The sequence below is a fragment of the Acartia tonsa genome, chromosome 11, assembly GCF_053477335.1.
Source record: "Acartia tonsa isolate MP-2025a chromosome 11, ASM5347733v1, whole genome shotgun sequence".
In the NCBI taxonomy this organism is placed as follows: Eukaryota; Metazoa; Arthropoda; class Copepoda; order Calanoida; family Acartiidae; genus Acartia; species Acartia tonsa.
Window position 1 is genome coordinate 26,806,334 of NC_137270.1, and position 20,717 is coordinate 26,827,050.

Consider the following 20,717-nt stretch of genomic DNA (forward strand, 5'->3'; position numbering starts at 1 on the left):
TTTTTCTATCTAAAATATATATTTATTTCAACAGATGCTCTTTAAATCTACTTGTCTGTATTCTTATTAATGATTTTTTGTGCTTTGCTACTTAAAGATGTTGTCATCCTTGTTGTCATACAATAAAGAAATATTTGAAATCAGTTTTACATATTAGGTTAATTTTTGGTAAATTATTTCCAAAATGAGTGTTTTTATCTCCCCCCCCAAAAAAAATATTTTTAATGGGGTTATTCATCCTTCCTGTTGAGATTTTATAACATCCCCTTCCACCCATAAAAAATGTTTTGTGGTGGGGGGGGGGAAGGTTAAATTATCTTCTGTAATTTTTTTTCGAAGATGCTTTCTAGCTCCCTTCCCTTCGGTCATTGCAGGGTGGGGAGAAGGGATGGGGTAGAAGAGATGGGGGGGAGAGATGGGGGGAGATGGGGGGGAGATGGGGGATATAAATGGGAAATAGGGATGGGGGAAGGGATGGGGAAGAAGGGATAAGGACTAGAAGACCCATAATCGAATAATCCCACCCCTTAAAACGCCCTTATTTAAAATTAGTATATAAAATCAAAATGCCCCCCCCTAAAGCAAAGTGCCCCCCCCCCCCCTAGACAAAGTGCTTCGCACGCCACTGCAAGTATTTTTATGATTGAGAATCTATTCCTCTTTATTTCTGCGTTTTTCAACATAAGATTCTCTCGTTATCATGATTCACCTGAAACTTTCAATAATATTCTATATCATGGACAGGTATAGTGATTTTTGCTTTGAACCATAGACAACTTTCCGCGGATATTAAAATAAAAAATTATAAGTTTGACATACGTTATGTAGGCCCTGAGAGGCCGAAGGACCGGGATAACAAAACTGGTAATAATTTTAAGATTTTTTATGATTTTTCAGTATGGCTTATGGTACGTTAGTAATATACTTTTTAAAAATGCTTTGAAATTTAAGTTACTTATTTGTTGGTAGTTTAAATTTTTAAATACAAATAAAATTTATAGTACATTAAAAGATATCATAGGGAATGGAGTGATTTACTTTAACAATTTTATAATTTTATTGGTTGTCTTTCCTTTGATTTTACTCTAAAATACTAAAATTATCTAGATTAACTAAAGATATTTTAAATTTTGCTATTCATTTTCTTACGGTCATGATTTTCCTTGTATTTTAACAAGCACTTATCTACATGTATTGATTAATACCTCTGGGGATGGCGTATAAGAACCTTTATAGTAGGTCCCAAGGCATTAACATCAAATTATTGCAGACAACGAACCCTTTAATTTCTCGACTCTTATCTGAATGTTCTATTTGTTTATAGAATGCGATGCATCTCTACAATTCTTCAAATCAAAAAGAAAAAAGAAACGTTAAATATCTTATTCAGATTCTTCAAAAATTGACTTTTTTGTATGTATTATTTACTGATTTGTGTTTTTTTCCTTTACAGGAAGATTGAGAATGATAACCTTAGTTATTGAAATATATATATGGCCTGTACAAAGATGTTAGTTTGATAAAGTAGTCTTGGGTTGAGATGGATCAATAGCTTTTAAAACTATTTGTTTATGGCAATGCGTTGTGCATGTTTTAGGCCAAGATATTCACCCAACTTTTATTCATGTCGCACATCTGACATTACAGCAATTGGTACAATTTTTAACTTTTTCATTAGCTTGATTCATTATTGTGTAAATTTTTTGCCTATTTTGTTATGTTGCACTCTGATATTTTTTGGAAAGCATGTCTATGTCTTTAAGATTATGTTACAAAATCTGATCATAAACAAATAGTATTCTGGTGATGCTCAAAAAAGAATCTTACACTTTTTGCACTTACGAAAATATCAAGTTTTAAAGCATTTTATAGGATACTAGCGGCTACACTCCAAGCATTTAGGGGCTAGAAAAATAGCTTAAAACCATCTTAAGGCTTGAATGTGAAAACAAAATAGCCTAAAACCACCATATGACATATGTGAATCTTACCTAAAATATAGAACTCAATCGGTTCAGCAGTTATTGACATCTTAAGCTTCAGATAAGATAATCTTACTACTTTATATGCTAGTAGTATGGGTTATTCTATATTAGCCTATAAATAAATTTTCCAGTATTGCGTCGAAACCGATTTTCATTCGCTGAATTGAAACCAGTTCTGATGCATACTGAAAAATCTTCGTGTTTTAGAAAGTTTCATATTTTAAATAAAATTATACTAAAGTAACAGGATGTCTGTGTGTTTGTGTGTTTGTCTGTTTGTGTGTTTGTACCGAAGGATCTCGCTAACCGCTGAACCGATCGGGTTCTCCTTAACAGGGTAGCTTCTCATAGGTCCCGGGAAGGTTTATAACTATTTTGGGGGAGGGTACCACCACCCTCCCAAGAGAAATCGTCCCTAGAAAAAAATTACCCCTCCCGAAAAAGAGACTTGAACGAAACATAAACCAATTATTTCTCTAATTAGATATTTTAAATAAAAAAAAACATTCAAAGTGCCACTAGAGGCCTCTAGGGGCGTAGCCGCTAGTTTTAAATAAAATAGAAATCATTAAATTATTACCAGTTTTGTTACAATTTTTGCTCTTAAGCTGTCTTTAAATCGATTTGATAATTATCAAAACATTCCTAAATTTCTTTATAATTTAAATTCTTCAGGTTAAGATTTTTTATCTATTGGTATAATTGTTGTATCTTTTGCTTCTGACAGACTTCCTTTTACTTGCATATTGGATAAAAAGTACAAATATTTATTATTGATAAATATTTACTTACATTGTCACTTTCAATAACACATAAAAAAAAACTTATATTTTCCTTCAAATATACATATGTATGAGTATGTTTACACAGGGAGTAAGGGAGGGGACAATGGATCAAATATTAATTTTTTAAGAGTCTCAGACTTTGGGTACTGGCTTAAAGAAAAATGTGCACGAATTCAGCAGGTTCTGACTGACATTGGGTACTAGCGCATCAATGCCCGCTAACTAACTGAGTTAGTTTTGAATATAGCAGACAGAAAAATTTGTTACTGGTTTTAACAAATATTTTTTCCCAAAAAAGGGTCATTTCATGTATAAAAACTCTACTGTGATATTTATGTATTAAACAATCTAAGAACCCCTTGAATTTAAGTGGCAGTTTAAAATATATGAGAAGGGTTGACGACGTTCTAAACAAGATTTTTCTGGTGATTAATTACAGAATGTTTACTACATTGTGATGTATTGGTAATTTAATTTTCAAGTAAATGATTTTGATCTTAGAACTAATTTTGTTCTAAATTATATTACCATGATCCCTTTACAATTTTGGTCAAATTTTCTTGATAAATCTGCAGTGGCGTGCGAAGCACTTTGTCTAGGGGGGGGCATTTTGAAGATTTTGTAAAATTTTGCCCCCCCCTAAAACAAAGTGCCCCGGGGGGGCACTTTGCTTTAGGGGGGGGCATTTTGATTATATATACTAATTTTAAATTAGGGCGTTTTAAGGGGTGGGATTATTTGATTGTGGGCCTTCTAGTCCTTATCCCTTCTTAGCCATCCCTTCCCCCATCTCTTCCCCCCCCCCCCATCTCTTCTCTCCCATATCTTCTCCCCCATCCCTTCACCCCACCCTGCAATGACCGAAGGGAAGGGAGCTAGAAAGCATCTTCGAAAAAAAAGTACAGAAGTTAATTTAACCTTCCCCCCCCCCCCCACCACAAAACATTTTTTATGGATGGAAGGGGATGTTATAAAATCTCAGCAGGAAGGATGAATAACCCCATTAAAAAAAATTTTGGGTGGGGGAGATAAAAACACTCATTTTGGAAATAATTTACCAAAAATTAACCTAATATGTAAAACTGATTTTAAATATTTCTTTATTGTATGACAACAAGGATGACAGCATCTTTAAGTAGCAAAGCACAAAAAATCATTAATAAGAATACAGACAAGTAGATTTAAAGAGCATCTGTTGAAATAAATATATATTTTAGGTAGAAAAAGTCACAAATCCTTTTTCCTGTATGTTGTGTGATGACAGTCAAAGTAAATCAAAGTAAACAGCAAGAAATTTTATTTTTTTAAATATTATAATCCACAAAAAAAATTATCATACCATAAAGACCAAAGATATAAAGAACTATGTAAAAAATAAAAAAAATTACTTGTCCTTTCATCTATAGATATAAAAATCTCTTAGAAATATGGAAATCTTTGGGGTATAGTCTCTTTTGTGGCAACGCCTCTTAAGGGGCATTTCATCGTATTTTCATAATAGCTTATAATAGATTATTCTAGGTTAAATTAGGTCAGGTGATTTCCCCGCAGGGTTAGGCAATTGGCCCCGCAGGAGCTATATATAGGTGAAAAGCTACTGTGAAAATATGACAAAATGCACAAAAGGGACTATACCCGAAATTTAAAAGATACAAAAATAGCCAAAAACGTCCTGAAAAGCAGTCTGACCTCCATGAATTTTTAATAGTTAATTATAGACAGCTATAGTGAATTATAGAGAAGCTAAAAAGTTATATCAAAACATCCTACCCTCTTTAAATGGCACTTTAAAACTCTGTTAATTTTTGATTAAGTGGTGTTTCCAAGGATTTATAATATTTACTCCCCCTTTGAACTAAAATCAATTAAAGACAACAAGAGTGGCGTATTTTATCAAGTTAGGAATATAGAGTGTAGTTAGTTTTAAGGGCTTTTAATGAAAATTGCATGTCTTTTTGTAAGGGTATGTACACAAAAAAAATGATAAACTTATCCTGAAAATAATATGACATCATATATAGTTATTCATTTAGACAGACATACAGTGTTGAGAAAAAGGCTTAGATAAATATCAACACTGTTTCTTTTTTATATAAATAACTTTTTGATTAAATATTTGTTGTTTACACATGTTTTTATAGAAATAAAAACAAAATATACAATGTGATAAAAAGCAGAAACCATTTGGAAGGGCGCGAAGCACAAATTTTTTTCTTCGAATATGCAGGGGGAAGGGTTTTTGGGCTATTTATTACACTAGTGCCCAATATTTTATATAAAATTTTCTTATTTGTTGGCTCAACAACTTTGGGGACTTTAATAAATTTTGATTGGTTGGTTAATTAAGTCGAGTTTCCATACATTTCATCCACTAATTGTAATCTATATAAGGGGTAATTTTGTGTATCATCATTGGGGATGTACAAAATTTCTTTGGTAAAAAGTTTATATTATACAAAATAAAATACTTCCTATTAGAACCCGGTATTAGTGTCAGACTGATTATGACGTAACAAAAAAAATTAGCCAATGAGAGGCTACTATGAATTTTACCATTGGTCAATAATGTCCTCTCATTGGCTAATTTTTTTTGTTACGTCATAATCAGTCCGACACTAATACCGGGTTCTTCCTATTACCTGGTTTGTTATGTTCAGTGAAAAAAGATTATAACGTAATTTCTACACTAATTATAAAATTTGGTAAGGTTAAATGAATAGTAACTGTCTGTTTGGCGCGAAGCGCAAAAATTTTTTTTTTTAGTATTTCTTGATCTTTTTTTTGGAAACTGGGATAGTTTTGCTTTCTGTAGAGTAGGGGGCAAAAAGGGGCATTTTTGTTGACCAGGGGGGGGCGAAATGGGGCATTTTTCAACATTTAGGGGGGGGGCAGGGGGGGCGGTTGCTAGGGGGGGGCAGGGGGGGGCGTTTTGGTCGCTAGGGGGGGGCGATTGCCCCAAATGCCCCCTTCGGTTCGCACGCCACTGTAAATCTGATTTTTATTGCTTTTCAGCGAAAACTCTTAAATTGAATTAATTGCCCATTGTCCCCTCCCTTACTCCCTGATGTTTACATGTATACATTATGCAAGATCAGGGAAGAAGGGGATATTAGACTGTAAATTATACTAGTCCCCAAAGTCTTACAATAATGTTTTCTTATTCATTTGCTCAACAACTTGGGGTGCTTCTATTGAATTTTGATTGGTTAGTTCATTAAGTTGAGTGTTCAACCACTACTTGTAATCTACAGAAGGAGAAATTTTGTGCGTCATCATTGGGGATGTACATTAATTTATCGTGCATTGCCTTATCCCCGCTGATTTCTCTGCATAGAGACCTAATGAATAGAGGGGGATAATTAAATGAAGTAATTAGCCTAACAATAAATGAAACAAGGATAATTACTATCAAAAATTGCGCAGTTCAGAATTAAACAAAGAAGATAATGATATTTGTTAGCTGACAAAAAATTTAGGTCTCGTGCGGATTCCGTAGTCTAAATCTTCTACCTGGATTCTCATCTTTACTCTAAAATCTATGGAATTAAACAAATAACTTCTACTGGCGATTCCGCCCCTAGAATGCTCGCTCCAGGGGCAGTTAATGTTGGGTGGGGGGTTGGAGGAGAGAGTAAGAGAGGGAATTCATACAGTGACGCAGTTAAACTGGCAGTTTAATATATTATCTAACTTCTAAGAGGTATTTGAGCCAGCTAAAACTAGAAACAATGATAAAACTAGAAAAAAATCTCTCTGTTTGTATACAATCCGATTATATTATAATTCTTAAGAAAATATTCATGTGCGCACACACTGTGGCGTGCATGAGAGAGGGGAGGGGTGTACACTGTACATATACAAGTGGATTAATTCTCTCACTAGAGTACTAAGGGGTCAAGGGAATGCTTTAAATTATTTTGTTGTAAGGTAAATCCACATCCCCAAGAGAAATCGCACCTAGAGAAAAACATACCCCCCCCCCCCGCCCGCCCCCCCCCCCCCCCTATAAAAGAAAAAGTTGATGATCAACTCCGCCCCCTCTCCCTAGTTTTAAGTGTCAGTAAACTCCTCTAGGGGCGTAACGGCTAGCTTTTTTGTCTGACTGCCAAGTTATTGAGTTATCTATACAGGTCCCATACGTTTTTTTCTATAAGTTCAAGAGGTACAGTCTATAATAATTCATAAATCTATAAAATATGGGGGTCTAATAAAGAAATTTTTCTGTGTAGAAATAAAGAAATAACTTTTTCTCTGTGAATAGACACTAATTTTTTATTCCTTATGCTTTATGACTTTTCTAAGGATTGTGGGAATATTGGAACTCGAGCAGAAGAATACTTTATTTCTATAGAAATCAAAAAAGAACAATCAATATATTTATCACTTAAGGATGTTGCACCGGATTTTCATGTACACTGATAATTAAATAATACTCGCAGCTTGCTAAAATACCGATTCCCCCATCCTACCCCCTTTTGGACTAAAAATCTTCAGCAAATTCTTTTTAAAAAATAGGGGGGGATTTTTTGTTTTTGTGGGGGTTGGGGGTGTCCCACCCCCCCAAGAAAATAGCTTAAAACTACAACAGGACCAATAGGTATATACCCTGAAGAGTAGAATCCGATCGGTTCAGTGGTTACCGAGATCTTAAGGGACATACAGACATTATTCTACTTTGTATTATAGATATCCATTTCTAGCGGATACGCTAGGGACACGTAAAATTGTTTCTTTTCAATCTATTTTAAATTCAACTATTTACCAAAAATATTTTTTTTCGCCGATAGATGGTGTTAGTTTTGTTTTTAGCTAATTGCAAAATTCGTCCGCAGGGCGGAGTTTTTTTATTTAATTTATTTTTGTCGATTTTTCTGGGGAGTGTGGTGGTACCCTCCCCCAAAATATTTATAAACCTTCCCGGGACGTAGGAGAAGCTACCTTGTTAAGGTTAACTCGATCGATTCGGCGGTTAGCGAGATCCTTCGGTACAAACAGACAAACAAACAAACATCCTGTTACTTTATTATAAGAATAAGAGCATAACATAGTTTAGTGTCTGCAAATAGTTTCTAAGGTTCAAAAAAGGACAATTAATTTGCTCATCAAACAAAGACAATAAAGGATTAATGTTGGTCTGAGGCAAAAAGATAAAGATTATTAAAAATTTATACTACTGTTATATTATATACTCAACTAGCGGCTTCGCTTCTAGCCTCTAAAAAATGTAGTACATGTGGTGGGTCTTCATCATCTTCATCTGCATAATCAAAAAAAAATTCAAGATCTTCATCTTTATTATCTGCATCATCAAAAAAAATCGAGGGAGAAATTTTTTATTTTTGGGGGTGTTGTGGGTGTCCCACGCCCCAAGAAAATAGCCTAAAACCACCACAGAACCAGTAGGTATATTACCTGAAGAGTAGAATCCGATCGGTTCAGTGGTTACAGAGATCTTAAGGAACAGACGGACGGACAGACAGACAACAAGCTACTTTGTATTATAGATATACTTAATATCGGCTAGCCCCAAGAGGCCTCTGGGAAATAGGGGGGAGGGACATTTTTTTCTAGTGTTGATTTCTCTTGAGAGGTTGTTAATACTCTCCCCCAAAATAGATATAAACCTTTCCATGATCTATAAAGATCGAAACTGGAAAGAATAGTTTTCTGCAGTTAACGAGATCCTCCAGTGCAAACAGATTGACAGACATACATCCTGTTACTTTTAGATAAGGAAAAAAGTTAAAACCACAAGATTGTAATATTTATCAATAATTTTGATGAAAATAGAAGAAAAATTTAAATAAGATTTTATCAATATTTTTGTTTTATGTATATTTAAATGTTTTTTTTTTCCAGAAAATTAAGCCCTAGCCTTGAATAATCTAGTAAATTATATATATTTGTATACAGAGAATATAGTTGTTGATGATTTATGGTGGTTATAATAATTTATAATTCTATATCTTTTTGGCAAACAAGCCAACAAACAATGACTTGTCTGTAGGGTTCGACAGCCGCAGCCGCATAAACAAGGCAGCTTATGGTGCCTAATAAAAAATTACGTCATACAATACAAATGAGTTATTTAAGCAAACAAAATTTAGCATAAATGGATATTTAAATCCCAAGGTATTAAATGATTGAGCATTAGCTCATCATTTAATACCGAGGGATTTAAATATCCATTTATGCTAAATTTTGTTTGCTTAAATAACATTCTATTGCAACAAAAAGGTGATGTTAGCAAATAATTTCTTGAATAAAATCATAATACGTTTTTTCATTTAATTTTCATTTTTTTCACTGTTGTGTTTTTATTTGACATTAAAAACAAAAATCATAAAAAATCTTCCAAATCAAAGAGAAAAAATTTTTGAATTATTGGTCAATTTAAGTTCAAAGATTTTTTTATTGTAAAAAGTTAATTTTTTAAAAATATTTTAGAAAAAAAATCTTCTAACAAAAAAAAATTATCATAATCCAAGATGGCGTCAATACATGTAAAATAATATTTTCAAAACAAAAAATTAAAACTTGAATATCTTTTTTCACAGATTGAATTTCAAAAATCGGTCTGACAGTTTTTCCAAAGTCAGTATGATCTATCGAATGAAAAAGGTTTGAAACTGATAGAACATTTCTTTATACTAAAACATAGGCGTCCAAGGGGGGGGGTAATGGGCCATTTGGCACCCCCAAACGATTTTGGGGGTGCCGTAGGCACCCCCAAAATTTTGTGAACAATACCCCCCCCAAAAAAAAATTACCCCTACCTTGGGGGTGCCGTAGGCACCCCCAACGATTTTGGGGGGGGTATTTACCCCCCCCAAACCATTTTGGGGGGGGTAATTACCCCCCCCAAAATAAATGTTCTTTAAAAAATTTTTTTTTAAATGTTCTTATTAAAAAATTAAATGTTCTTAAAAAAAAAATTTTTTGTTGGGGGGGGGAGGGAGTAATCCCTGCCCCCCCCCTAAAAAAAGTCATAGTGTGACTCGAGCCTTGAGGTGTAATATATTTTATGGGAACTATGTGAAGCTTTCCTAAAAAGGAGAACTCAGTATTAAAAGTAATGAAATCTGAAGCTATAGTCAAATAAACCTTACTTACTACTTTATGTTATAGGATAGTACTTATTAACTTAATAGATTAGGTAGGTGCTTTTTTTACATAATTAAATTACCCCCCCCAAAAATTTTACCCCCGGGGTAAATTAGTTTGGGGGGGGTAATTACCCCCCCCAACATATTTGGGGGGAGTATTTACCCCCCCCAACAGACTTAAGGGGGGGTAATTACCCCCCCCAATCAAATTTTACCCCCGGGGTAAAAATTTTGGGGTGGGTAAAAAAAAATTTCGGCGCGCTTCGCGCGCCATTTTACCCCCCCCAAACACGAATTACCCCCCCCCCTAAAATTTTTTACCCCCCCCAAAAAAAAAAGCTTGGACGCCCCTGTACTAAAACATATTTTTCTCCCGTTTTTTCCCACACTTCCAAAAAATGAAATTCAATGAAAATTAAATGGTTCTCACCTTAAGAAAATTTTCTCACGGGTCCAAAAAATGAATTTAAATGAAAATCATATGTACCATTTAAATCAAATTAAATGGTTCCCACATTCGAAAAATTTTCCCACGCTTGTCATTCTTGAAAAATGCCAAATAAATGGACATTTAAACAAACCAAAGATCGCGTTTTTTGCAATGGAATGACAAATGATATGCCAGAATACATTTTATCATTGGTAAATTTCAATGTATTCTGGCCTATCATTGGTCATTTGTATTATATGACGTCATTTTTATTAGCCATTATGAGCTGTTTCGCATAAACCATAAGGTCTTGATGTAAAACTGTTTAATCTGTTGCTAATTTGGAATTTATACGCAACCAGGGGCTGCTATTCAGCCAATTAATTCCATTTGAACTGCCGAAAATTAAATATTAAAGTAAAGTTGGAGCAAAACTTGTTTTTTGATTTAACTGAAAATGAAGTGGGTAAGAATGGGAGAAAAAATGGAAGGGGGTTGAGGGGAAATTTTCACTTAGAAATGTTTGTCAGAATCACATTCTCTTTTCCCTGATCCGCAACCAATAACATTTTTTCACAATAAACTGCACAAAACAATATGCGGCTGTCGAATCCTGCTTGTATGCTGTTGTTGAGAATCTTTTTAGAGCAAAGCTACACTACAAGGTTATATCTTTTTCTGTCTGTATGTCAGAAGTACATTCCGTTTTTCCCAATTACAATTAAAGCCAACTTATGAAAACATTGAAGAATTAACATTTTTTAGTTGATTTTATAATGTATTCTCTTAATTTTGTTAAATATTTGGTACGTATTTAAGAGATATTTTGTAACAAGGGATATAGAACATACATGGATATTACTATGGGGAAAAATTGTCAACAATTTAGGTTGTTAACCTGACTTCATTCAATGGTCAGTTCTTTATCCAGGAGGGGATGGGGTAAAGGGGCTGGATGGGGGGATCGTTCTTTTAGCCAGCGAAAAGTCTCACTATATTAGAGAGCATGATAATCTGATGTAAGATCCGCGTAATGGTAAATCCATTTGTGTAATATTTAAAACTTATATTGTATTTATCCTTTATATATTGTTATGTAAACAAATAATTATAATTTCAGACAAATAATATGAAAATGGAAACACAATTTGAATACTAATTGTGTAGGTGAAATATTTGTGATATTTTAAAGTTATAGAAACAATGTATAAAATTATAATCAGGAAATTTAGATCATTTAAAGTTCATTAATAAAAGTTAGGGGTATAGTCACTTTCGTGGCAACACCCCTTAAGGGGCGTTTCTTCGTATTTTCACAGTAGCTTTTCTCCTATTTCTAGCCCCTGCGGGGGTTCTAACTTCTAACCCTGCGGGGCAAATCGCCTAACCCTTTGGGGCAATAACCTCACCCAATATAACCTAACCTAACCTAAAATAACCTATAAAATGCCATTTTGAAAATACGACGAATCGCCCCTTAAGGGGCGTTGCCACGAAAGGGACTATTCCCAAAGTTAGTTTCTGTATTTCCGTCATTAATTAATCGGTCCGTAACGCTAAAGAGGAAATTTATTTTTCCCGGATGCAGTTTAACACAGATAGCTCAAATTTTTCTGCATTATTCCAACAACCAGTCATACATTGTTATGTCCGTCTGTATGTCGTTTATGCTTTAAAAGACATAAAACTTGTTTTAAGTTTTCGTTATTTGCTCAGATTTTTTTGCATTCTTTTTTATAACTAAACATCTTTTATACAATTCACTCTGTCCATTTGACCATCAATGATTTTTTCTGTGCTTTGCTACTCATGGATGCTGGTATCATTGTTATTGGCTTAATCAGCTTCAACATTATACTACGTTACTTTTATTTAAGCTATAAAATTTCGGTGCTTTCACTGTAACTCTTTTCTTGAACATTAAACCTTTTTCTATTATTGAAGAAAAATATGTTTCAGACACCTGTGGGGAGACTTTTAATTCTAACCTTTACTTTACCTAACCTAGCATCAAAAATACGTTACAAGACTTAACTAAAAATAAAATAGCTTTAAACCATACCGGGTCCTATGTAGAGCTTACCTTAAACGAAGAACTTAATCGGTTTAGTAGTTGAAGAAACTGTTAGCTTCAGCCAAAAAGTATTTCTAATTTCTAAATATAACAGGATATATAGATATCAAACACTTTGCTGAAGTTTATTTGTCATAAAATAACAATTAGATCTAAATAATATAATAATGTTACATCAATTTTCCTTTAAACCAGCTATGCTGATAAAAAGTTTTGTAAAGAAAAATAATCAATTATCATAGAAATATTAAATATAATTTTAGGTATTTTAAGTATATTTTGAAACCTAAATGAATCTCTTTACTTTAGCTTTCTGGTAAAATTCAATAGACAAAATTGATTAAATAAAATCATGTTAACTCTCTCAAAAATCAAATGAAACTCTAAGAAGAAATAAGATTTTTAGAAATAAATAAGAATTTATCATCTTCTTAACATTTACTGTTTACATCTAAAATACAAAGAGGAACGCTGTCCGTCCGTCTGTATGCCTGAAGCTTAAGATTTCAGTAACCGCTTAACCCATTTGGCTCTATTCTTTTGGGAATATAGTTTCTTTTTTAATAATATTTCTATAGCTTTAGTAACGACTATATATAGGGAAAAAATTCCCATTAACTCTAGGGGCGAAGCCTCTAGTATACTTTAAAGAAAGAAATATAAAATTTAACTTTATAATTGAGTTGTTCTTTCTAATCAAATAAATCAAAAGTGTCAATTTTATTGAGAAAAGTTTACAAAAGTTTCAAATTACACAACTTATTTTACACTTTGAGTGTTTTTGCAATAGAAATTATCAACTTACGTCCAATTTTAAGTGAAGTTTTTTTTTTAAAATTGCATATCCTCTTTTTAGGAAGTTGTTTGTGTAGATGTGTGTGTGTGTGTATGTGTCCATTAAGATATAGATAACAACTAATTTCAAAAATTCTATCATTTATGGCATTTGGCTGATCGTAAATATTTTTGTGGCAGACATCAGTGATACAAGCAAACATTATCCTTGTAATATAGTAACAGGATCTTTGTCTGTCTGTCTGTATAAAAGGATCTCGCTAACCGCTAAACCGATATGGTTCTCCTTTACAGGGTAGCTTCTCATAGGTCATTAGAAGGTTTATAACTATTTTGTTGGAGGCTACCACCATCCTCCCAAGAGAAAAAAATTGACTCACCAAAAAATTCTGATTTTTTTCCAAAACTAAAATTGAAATGGCGGAGGATGGGTCTATCGCCCACCGCTAGTTCTTTATATAAACGAATAAAACATGTAAACTTGTAAATACGACTGTAATATTATTTATTATTTTTACTTCACCTTAGAAACTCCAAATTTTCACTCGCCTTTTTACAAGAATCTAGTAAAAAACTTTTTTCCAAAGTTAACAATGTTTCAGTTAAGAGAGTTACTATAAAAATATTACACCCATGTAAAAAAAAATTTTTTTAAGACACTAAAAAGTACCAATGATACCCAAAGCATTAAAACTCTAAATTGCTGGACCGTTCCATTATTATATTTTTTTGTTCATTTGAGATAGAAAGCCTTTTTTATATACTGCTTATTATGTTCTGACACCCTACAAGTGTTAATGTCTGTTAACCCCTAACGTCTAATTTTAGAGCTATGCTTTTATGGATGTTGTCATCCTTGTCATATAGGCCTGTAAATAAAATTTTTGTAGATGGTTTTAGGATATTTAGTTTTTAGACTTAAACCTTGAGATGGTTTAAGGCTATTTTTTTAACCCCCCCTTACCCCTTTGAACGCAGAGCCCCTAGATGCTTGTGCGGCATCCGCTAATCTATAAATATATAAATATAGGTATATGGATATTTAAAATATCTTTTTTTAAATTTACAGATTTCTATGTTATACCTACAGTTGTACAATTACTTAAGTTTGTAGATATTTTGTAATAAATCTTTCCAGTATGGCTTTGAAACCAATTAATGTCCGCTGTATTGGAACCGGTTCTAAGCCACACTGAAAAATGAGTACAGCAAACAATTTTCTACAAATATTATATTGAAAAATTTCATAATTAATACCAGTTTTGCTATGCAGTGCCTGTGGCCCTTTAAGACTAACAAAACTGGTTTAAATCTTATAATTTTTCATTTAATATCCGCGGAAAGCTGTCTATAACACTATTCGATAAATAACTATTCTTTTGATAATTTAATAAGACTGAATCTTTTATACAATAGATGAACGTATATCTCGTTGATGGCTTTGTCTGACCTTTTTATATAATACAAATTATAATTCCTATAATAAAGTAATAGGATGTGTGTCTGTCTGTCTGTACCGAAGGATATCGCTAACCGCTGAACTGATCGGGTTCTCCTTAAAAGGGGAGAGTCTCAATGGTCCTGGGAAGGTTTATAACTATTTGGGGGGGAGTACCAACACCCCCCCAAGAGAAATCACAAAAAAATCGAGAGAGAAAAAAATTTTCGCCGGGAGACTTCTTCGCAATATAAAGAGGTATCGTAGAGACTTGATCGCCAAATAGATATGCATTGTAGAGACTTGAACCCAAAACATTAGACATTTAAAGTGCCACTAGAGGCCTCTAGGGGCGTAGCCGCTAGTAAATAATAAGCTGCTCTATAATTCACGTTGTCTGACCGTCATTCTGTCACGCCATTGATTATTATTTAAGACAACTGAACATTTTCAGAAAATATTCCAATTACATATTCACATCTATACATTGTGTTGTCCGTCTGTCTGTCGATCATGCTTCAAAGTCTTATCTTTTTTTAATTTTTGCATATTCTCTCTCTCATTCTTTTTTTGTTATAACAACTAAACATCTACATTATAACTCACTTTGTCCTTTTGTCCATTCAAAGATTTTTATGAATGTTATCATCCTTGTTTCAAATTAAAATTTGAATGATCTAAATGGTATGTGTAGAAGTAATCTGAACGCGCCTGACGTCACAGTGGAAGCAGACAACTTTACTCAATTTCAGGAAACTATAATTATTCATTTGAGTTTAATTAATAAGCATTATAGTTTAAGACATGTTTTTTTCAGTAATCAACTAATTAAAATATTGAATTGATCATGGAGCTTGCGCACATTTTTTAAATTCCAATTGCGTGGCTTGTGTTAATAGTAGAAAAATGTTATGCATTCCAATAGAATCGTCATAATCTTTAGTTTTTGGGAATATAAGTACCCTTTTTGTGCTATTTGTAGTTTAAAATCTGCGTTGAAAAATGAGAGAAAAAGGATAAAAAGTTTAAGTAAGTTGGAACATTTTACTATGTAGCTCCTATAAATTACATAGCATAGGAATGGTTCTTATATAATCAAAAACTAAGGCTTATGACCTTTAAAAATAGGTTTATCAAAAAAACTATTTAATTATTTAAGTATCTAGCTTTCCTGGATAACAGGTGGTGAAATGTATTTCTGAAAAGACTCATACATTTGATAACTAAACATTATTAAGGCTGTAGATCTGAGGATAACTTTTAAAATGACTTGTACCTTCATTCTATAAGTTTCTTATGCAACTAAAGACATATTAAAAAGAAAAATTTGAATTTGATATCATTTAAAATAAAAAAATTTGAATTAAAAAATATACAAAATGTTATTATAATTACACTTTAACATTTTAAATTCTTTATTGTTTGAATAAAGAATATTCACCACTGAAAGTCTGAAAAATGTTAAGCAAATAATTGTTTTAATAATTAATTACATCAACAAAAAAGTTATTTGCCGAAGGTCTACAAAGTGTCCTAAAAAAATTAGCCGTGTGACGTTAATTTATCCATCTCTATTAATTGGTTTTCTTGCCAACTTTTCCTCTCATCCCTCATTTTTATGAGGTCAAAAGGCTCATTTTTTTAGACACTTTGTAGAGCTTCTTATTTGCCCATTCTTAATTTCTTTAAGTTTACGTCAACAAAAAAGTTATTTGCCTATTATTAATTTATTGAAATTTGATAATGTACATAGTATTGTACAAATTTCCACAACGAACTTTTATAATATTTTAGACTAATCAAAAAAATACTAGTGTAGATTCCTATAACCATTGGAAATAAAAGATCCTGTGTAAAAAATTTGGAGATTGTTTGTTGACAAACTGGGTGAAAATAATATTAATTAAAAAAATATCTCATTTTACTTGATATTTAAGATTTCTGGAGAAAAAAATTTAAACATTCACTACATTAAACGCACGGGTATATTAAAAGGCACAAAAATTTATGATCACACAGCACCTTAATATTTACTTAACCAAGTTTATGATTCCACAATTTAGATAAAATAACAAAAATTAATCTTTAGCAAACACAAGGCATAATCCATTGAACTTATACAAATTTTTCATAATTTTTTAAAACCATTTCCTTTTTTTCTGAAAAGTAAAACCTATTAAAAATTGAGCCAAACCAATCCAATGACAAAACTAAATATATTCAAATAATTATTGTTTATATGATTTTAAGTGACTTAAAGGAACCCTGAAAGAAATACACCACTCTAACTGCTGAAGGACTGCCACAAGTAGACCCAAAACCCCAAATGTTAAGCCTTCAGCTTCAATAACAAAAAGTTATAGGCTTTTTAAAATGACATTTTAAATAGATAGATGCTTCAAATTCCGAAGGATCTCGCTGACCGCTGAACCGATATGGTTCTCCTTTATAGGTCCTTGGAAGGTTTACAATAATTTTGGGGGAGAATACCAGCACCCTCAAAAGAGAAATCGCCCCTAGAAAAAAAAGTCCAACCCCCCAAAAAAGAACCCGGTATTAGTGTCTTAGAAATTATCTTAGTGACGTAACTAAAAACAAGGGATTAGAGGGGAGGTGGGAAAGGTAACCCCTAAAAAAGAGATGGATAATAGAGGTGATTGATAATTGATAATTGATAAAGAAAATGTAGGAAATAATTTATACTCTCTGTACTTTCTACCATAGATTAATTAATTTGTATTTTCTAGACAAGGATGACAACATCCATAAAAACGAAGCACAAAAATCAGAAGGTAGAACAAACGCACAATAGCTAGAGTGTCAGAACTTAATAAGCAGAATATTAATTTTGAAGTCTAAATGAAATTGCACATAAATTTGTTGCAAAATTGCGTAAATATAGCATACAGTAAAAGGACATACTTCCGTGCAAAATTTGAAATCAATAGTATAATTCTAATATGTCTAATAAATGTTGTCAAAAAAAGGTTGAAAAAAGTCCGCATATTTGATTAAATTTTTCTTAAAATCCGCATATTATGTTGATATAAACTATAATATATTATCACTAGCAGTAACATCACTAGAAGCTTTTAGGGTGGTAAGGGGGAAAGTTCATTCTTCCAATTTTCAATTTAAGTTTTAAAACAAAGAAGTAAAATTGCAGAGATGGTACTTTTTTTCTAGGTGTTATTTTTTTTGGAGAGTGGAGAGCCCTCTTCCTAAATAGTTATAAACTTCTCTATACCTATAATAAGCTTCACTGTAAAGAAGAACCCTTTAGGTTCAGCGGTTAACAAGATCCGTTGCTACAGTCAAAAAAAGCTTAGCTTACTAATTTATATAATAGGATATAATAAAGTAACAGGATGTCTGTTTGTCTGTCTCTTTGTTTGTTTGTTTGTCTTTTTCTTTTAAAATCTAGAAAAATAAATTGGTTTATTAAATTGGACTCTCTCCTCCTCAAGTGCCCCAAGAGGCCTCTAAGGCGTAGCCGCTAGTAATAGGATACAGTAACAAAATGCTAATCCTTATATCAAAGTAAAAGAATGTTTGTGTGTGTGTGTCTATTTATATGGAAGGATCTTCCTAACTAATATGCTTCTCCTTTGCAGGGACATAGGTCATAGGTCATGGGAAGGTTTTTAACTATTTTAGGATAGGGTACCTGCACCCTCACGCGCTTAGAAAAAAAACCACCAACATTTTTTAAATTTTTTTATTTTAAAACTAAATTTTCCTTTTAAGTATATCTGTCAGACAGACAGACAATAAATATATGGAGCAGATCTGTATAAATATAAGGTATCTTGACTAATACTTACAGCTGGCTATCTAAAAAAGCAGTCGTGAAAATAACATTTCTCCAACAATAAGGTTTTTTAAGCATGACCGACAGTCAGACAGACAAAATAATGTATAGAGTAACCTAATATCTTTTGATTTAATTGTTATTGGTTTGAAATTTTGACTAAAAAGCTGGCTTAAAAAATAGCTCATATGTGATAAAATATATAGCATTTTGCGCTAACTTATGATGGGTTTATACAATAAGTATAATTATAAAAGCAAATATTTGAAAATTATTTAAAATCATTCAATGTTTAATGTAAGATTAAGCCAATTATTAATCTCGAAATTACATATAGGTTTTTTATTATTTTGCTAAATAATCTATAAAATATTTACACATTGTAAGTCAACTCTTGAGTTATGTAAGAAGTACAATATCAGCTGATAGATCTTATTTCAATTTTGAAAGATAATTTTATAAAAAAAAATAAAAAAAAGTTGATTTTGTTTTTTAAAAGTGAGCAAAAATAATGTAGAATTTTTAGAAATATTTTTAATATTTTTTAAAAGCACAAAAAATCTTGATTTCAGGCCTATATTAACAATTCTTAAAAATCCTAGTAGTATCGACACATCCTATTTTTTTTACGTCACTAAGATAATTTCTAAGACACTAATACCGGGTTCCCCAAAAAATGTTGACTTTTTCTTTTTAAATAAAAATAAAAAATGGGGTTATCAAATTCAACTTTCCTCTCCTTAAGTGCACATAGAGGCCTCCAGAGGCTTAGCCGCTAGTACAAATATAAGGGGTTTGATTATTATAATTATAATTATTGAATTAGACTTATGTGGATGAGGTTCTCAAATATGTCAACACAAAAGACACAGTATTTTACCTAGGTAAGAATTAGTTAGTAATTGTCACTACTCTAAATAATCGAGAGAAAAAAGGCAAAAGTAGCTACGCCCCCTAGAGGCCTCTAGGGGCACTTGAGGATAGGTGAGAAGTCTATATACCCCCCCATTTTCAAATTAGTTTTTAAATATTTTTTCAGGGGGTAATTTTTGCTAGGTACAATTTCTCTTCAGAGGGTGGTGGTACCCTTCGCAGAACCTATGAGAAGATTCATTGTAAAGAAGAACCATATCAATGCAGTGGTTAGTGGGATCCTTTGGTATACACACACAGACAGAAACAAATAGAAAATTAAAGATATCCTGTTATATTTATATCAAAGGATGAAAATAAAACATTTATTTTACAAGCATTACTTTTATGCTTTTTATGTATTTACTTGTCCTTATTCAAAAAAGTAGATGAATTATGTGGTCTTATTTCAGAGGATGAGTACCTGCTTCAAAGACTTATAGATTGTGTTAAAAGGTAAATTATTTAAGTTCTTTTTATGATTTATAATCATTTCTGTAACCTAATGAATTGTTATAATAATTTTAATTTTTAGTAAAGCTAGTTAAGGTGACAAATTTTATCTTAATTTTCATGTAAAAAGTGAAATAGATTCTTTTTTCAATACACAAAGTCAAATCATGGAATATTTGATAATATAACTGTTACCTAATTCTGTTATGAATTATAAATTATATAACCCTGTAAAAATGCACAAATTTAAATTCTCTAAAATAATTTGTAATAATTACTATGATTACTATAAAGAATTGCTTTTGATTTTGATTGTTAGTTATAACTACTGAAGGGATTTTATAAATGGCCCTTTGCTAAGATCACGGAAATTCAGCCTTAAAGAAATCATATATATAGAGGTTTTATGAAAGACTTCAAAAAACCAAAATTGTTCAAAATTTTAAATAAACAATCTTTGCTTTTCTTGTCATGATTATGCGGTAACTCCTAGGGGATGAAAAATGAACTTGAAATTTTCAAATATAATTTTCTCAAAAAGCCCTTGTTAGAATATTTTGAAAATTTTAGGATTTAATCTTGATATAAATGTCTAAAACTTTTGTTTACTTCATAGGGCAGACATTTTTTGTTTTCCTTTTACACTTCAAGACAAATGTGAGCTGCTAAAACGATTTCCCACTTATGATTTTACCCTATCCCCTCCCCTTACCATGTAGAAACTTATGTATTGAACAATTGAGGACAATGTTAGCAACCTAAATTGACAACAAAAATTACCCTGTCTCAATATCCACGAATTCCATATCCGTTCCTAGGCTACAAATCTAAACATAAGCCAATATTTGACAGTCAAGAGAGAAATTAGTTAGGAGGAACACAGTAAACGTGTCGGACTAATTATGACGTAACAAAAAAAAATAGCCAA

General features: G+C 32.1%; 1 protein-coding gene across 1 annotated transcript in view; it reads left to right on the forward strand.

The window, feature by feature from the left end:
- Positions 1 to 20,717, forward strand: part of LOC145331212 (calcitonin receptor-like) — a 50,476-nt gene that overhangs the window by 6,142 nt on the left and 23,617 nt on the right. The window contains exons 2-3 of the mRNA XM_080175831.1: positions 19,251 to 19,308; positions 19,750 to 19,792. Of these exons, the coding sequence (XP_080031957.1) occupies positions 19,251 to 19,308; positions 19,750 to 19,792 (101 nt within the window). The remainder of the gene's footprint in view (positions 1 to 19,250; positions 19,309 to 19,749; positions 19,793 to 20,717) is intronic.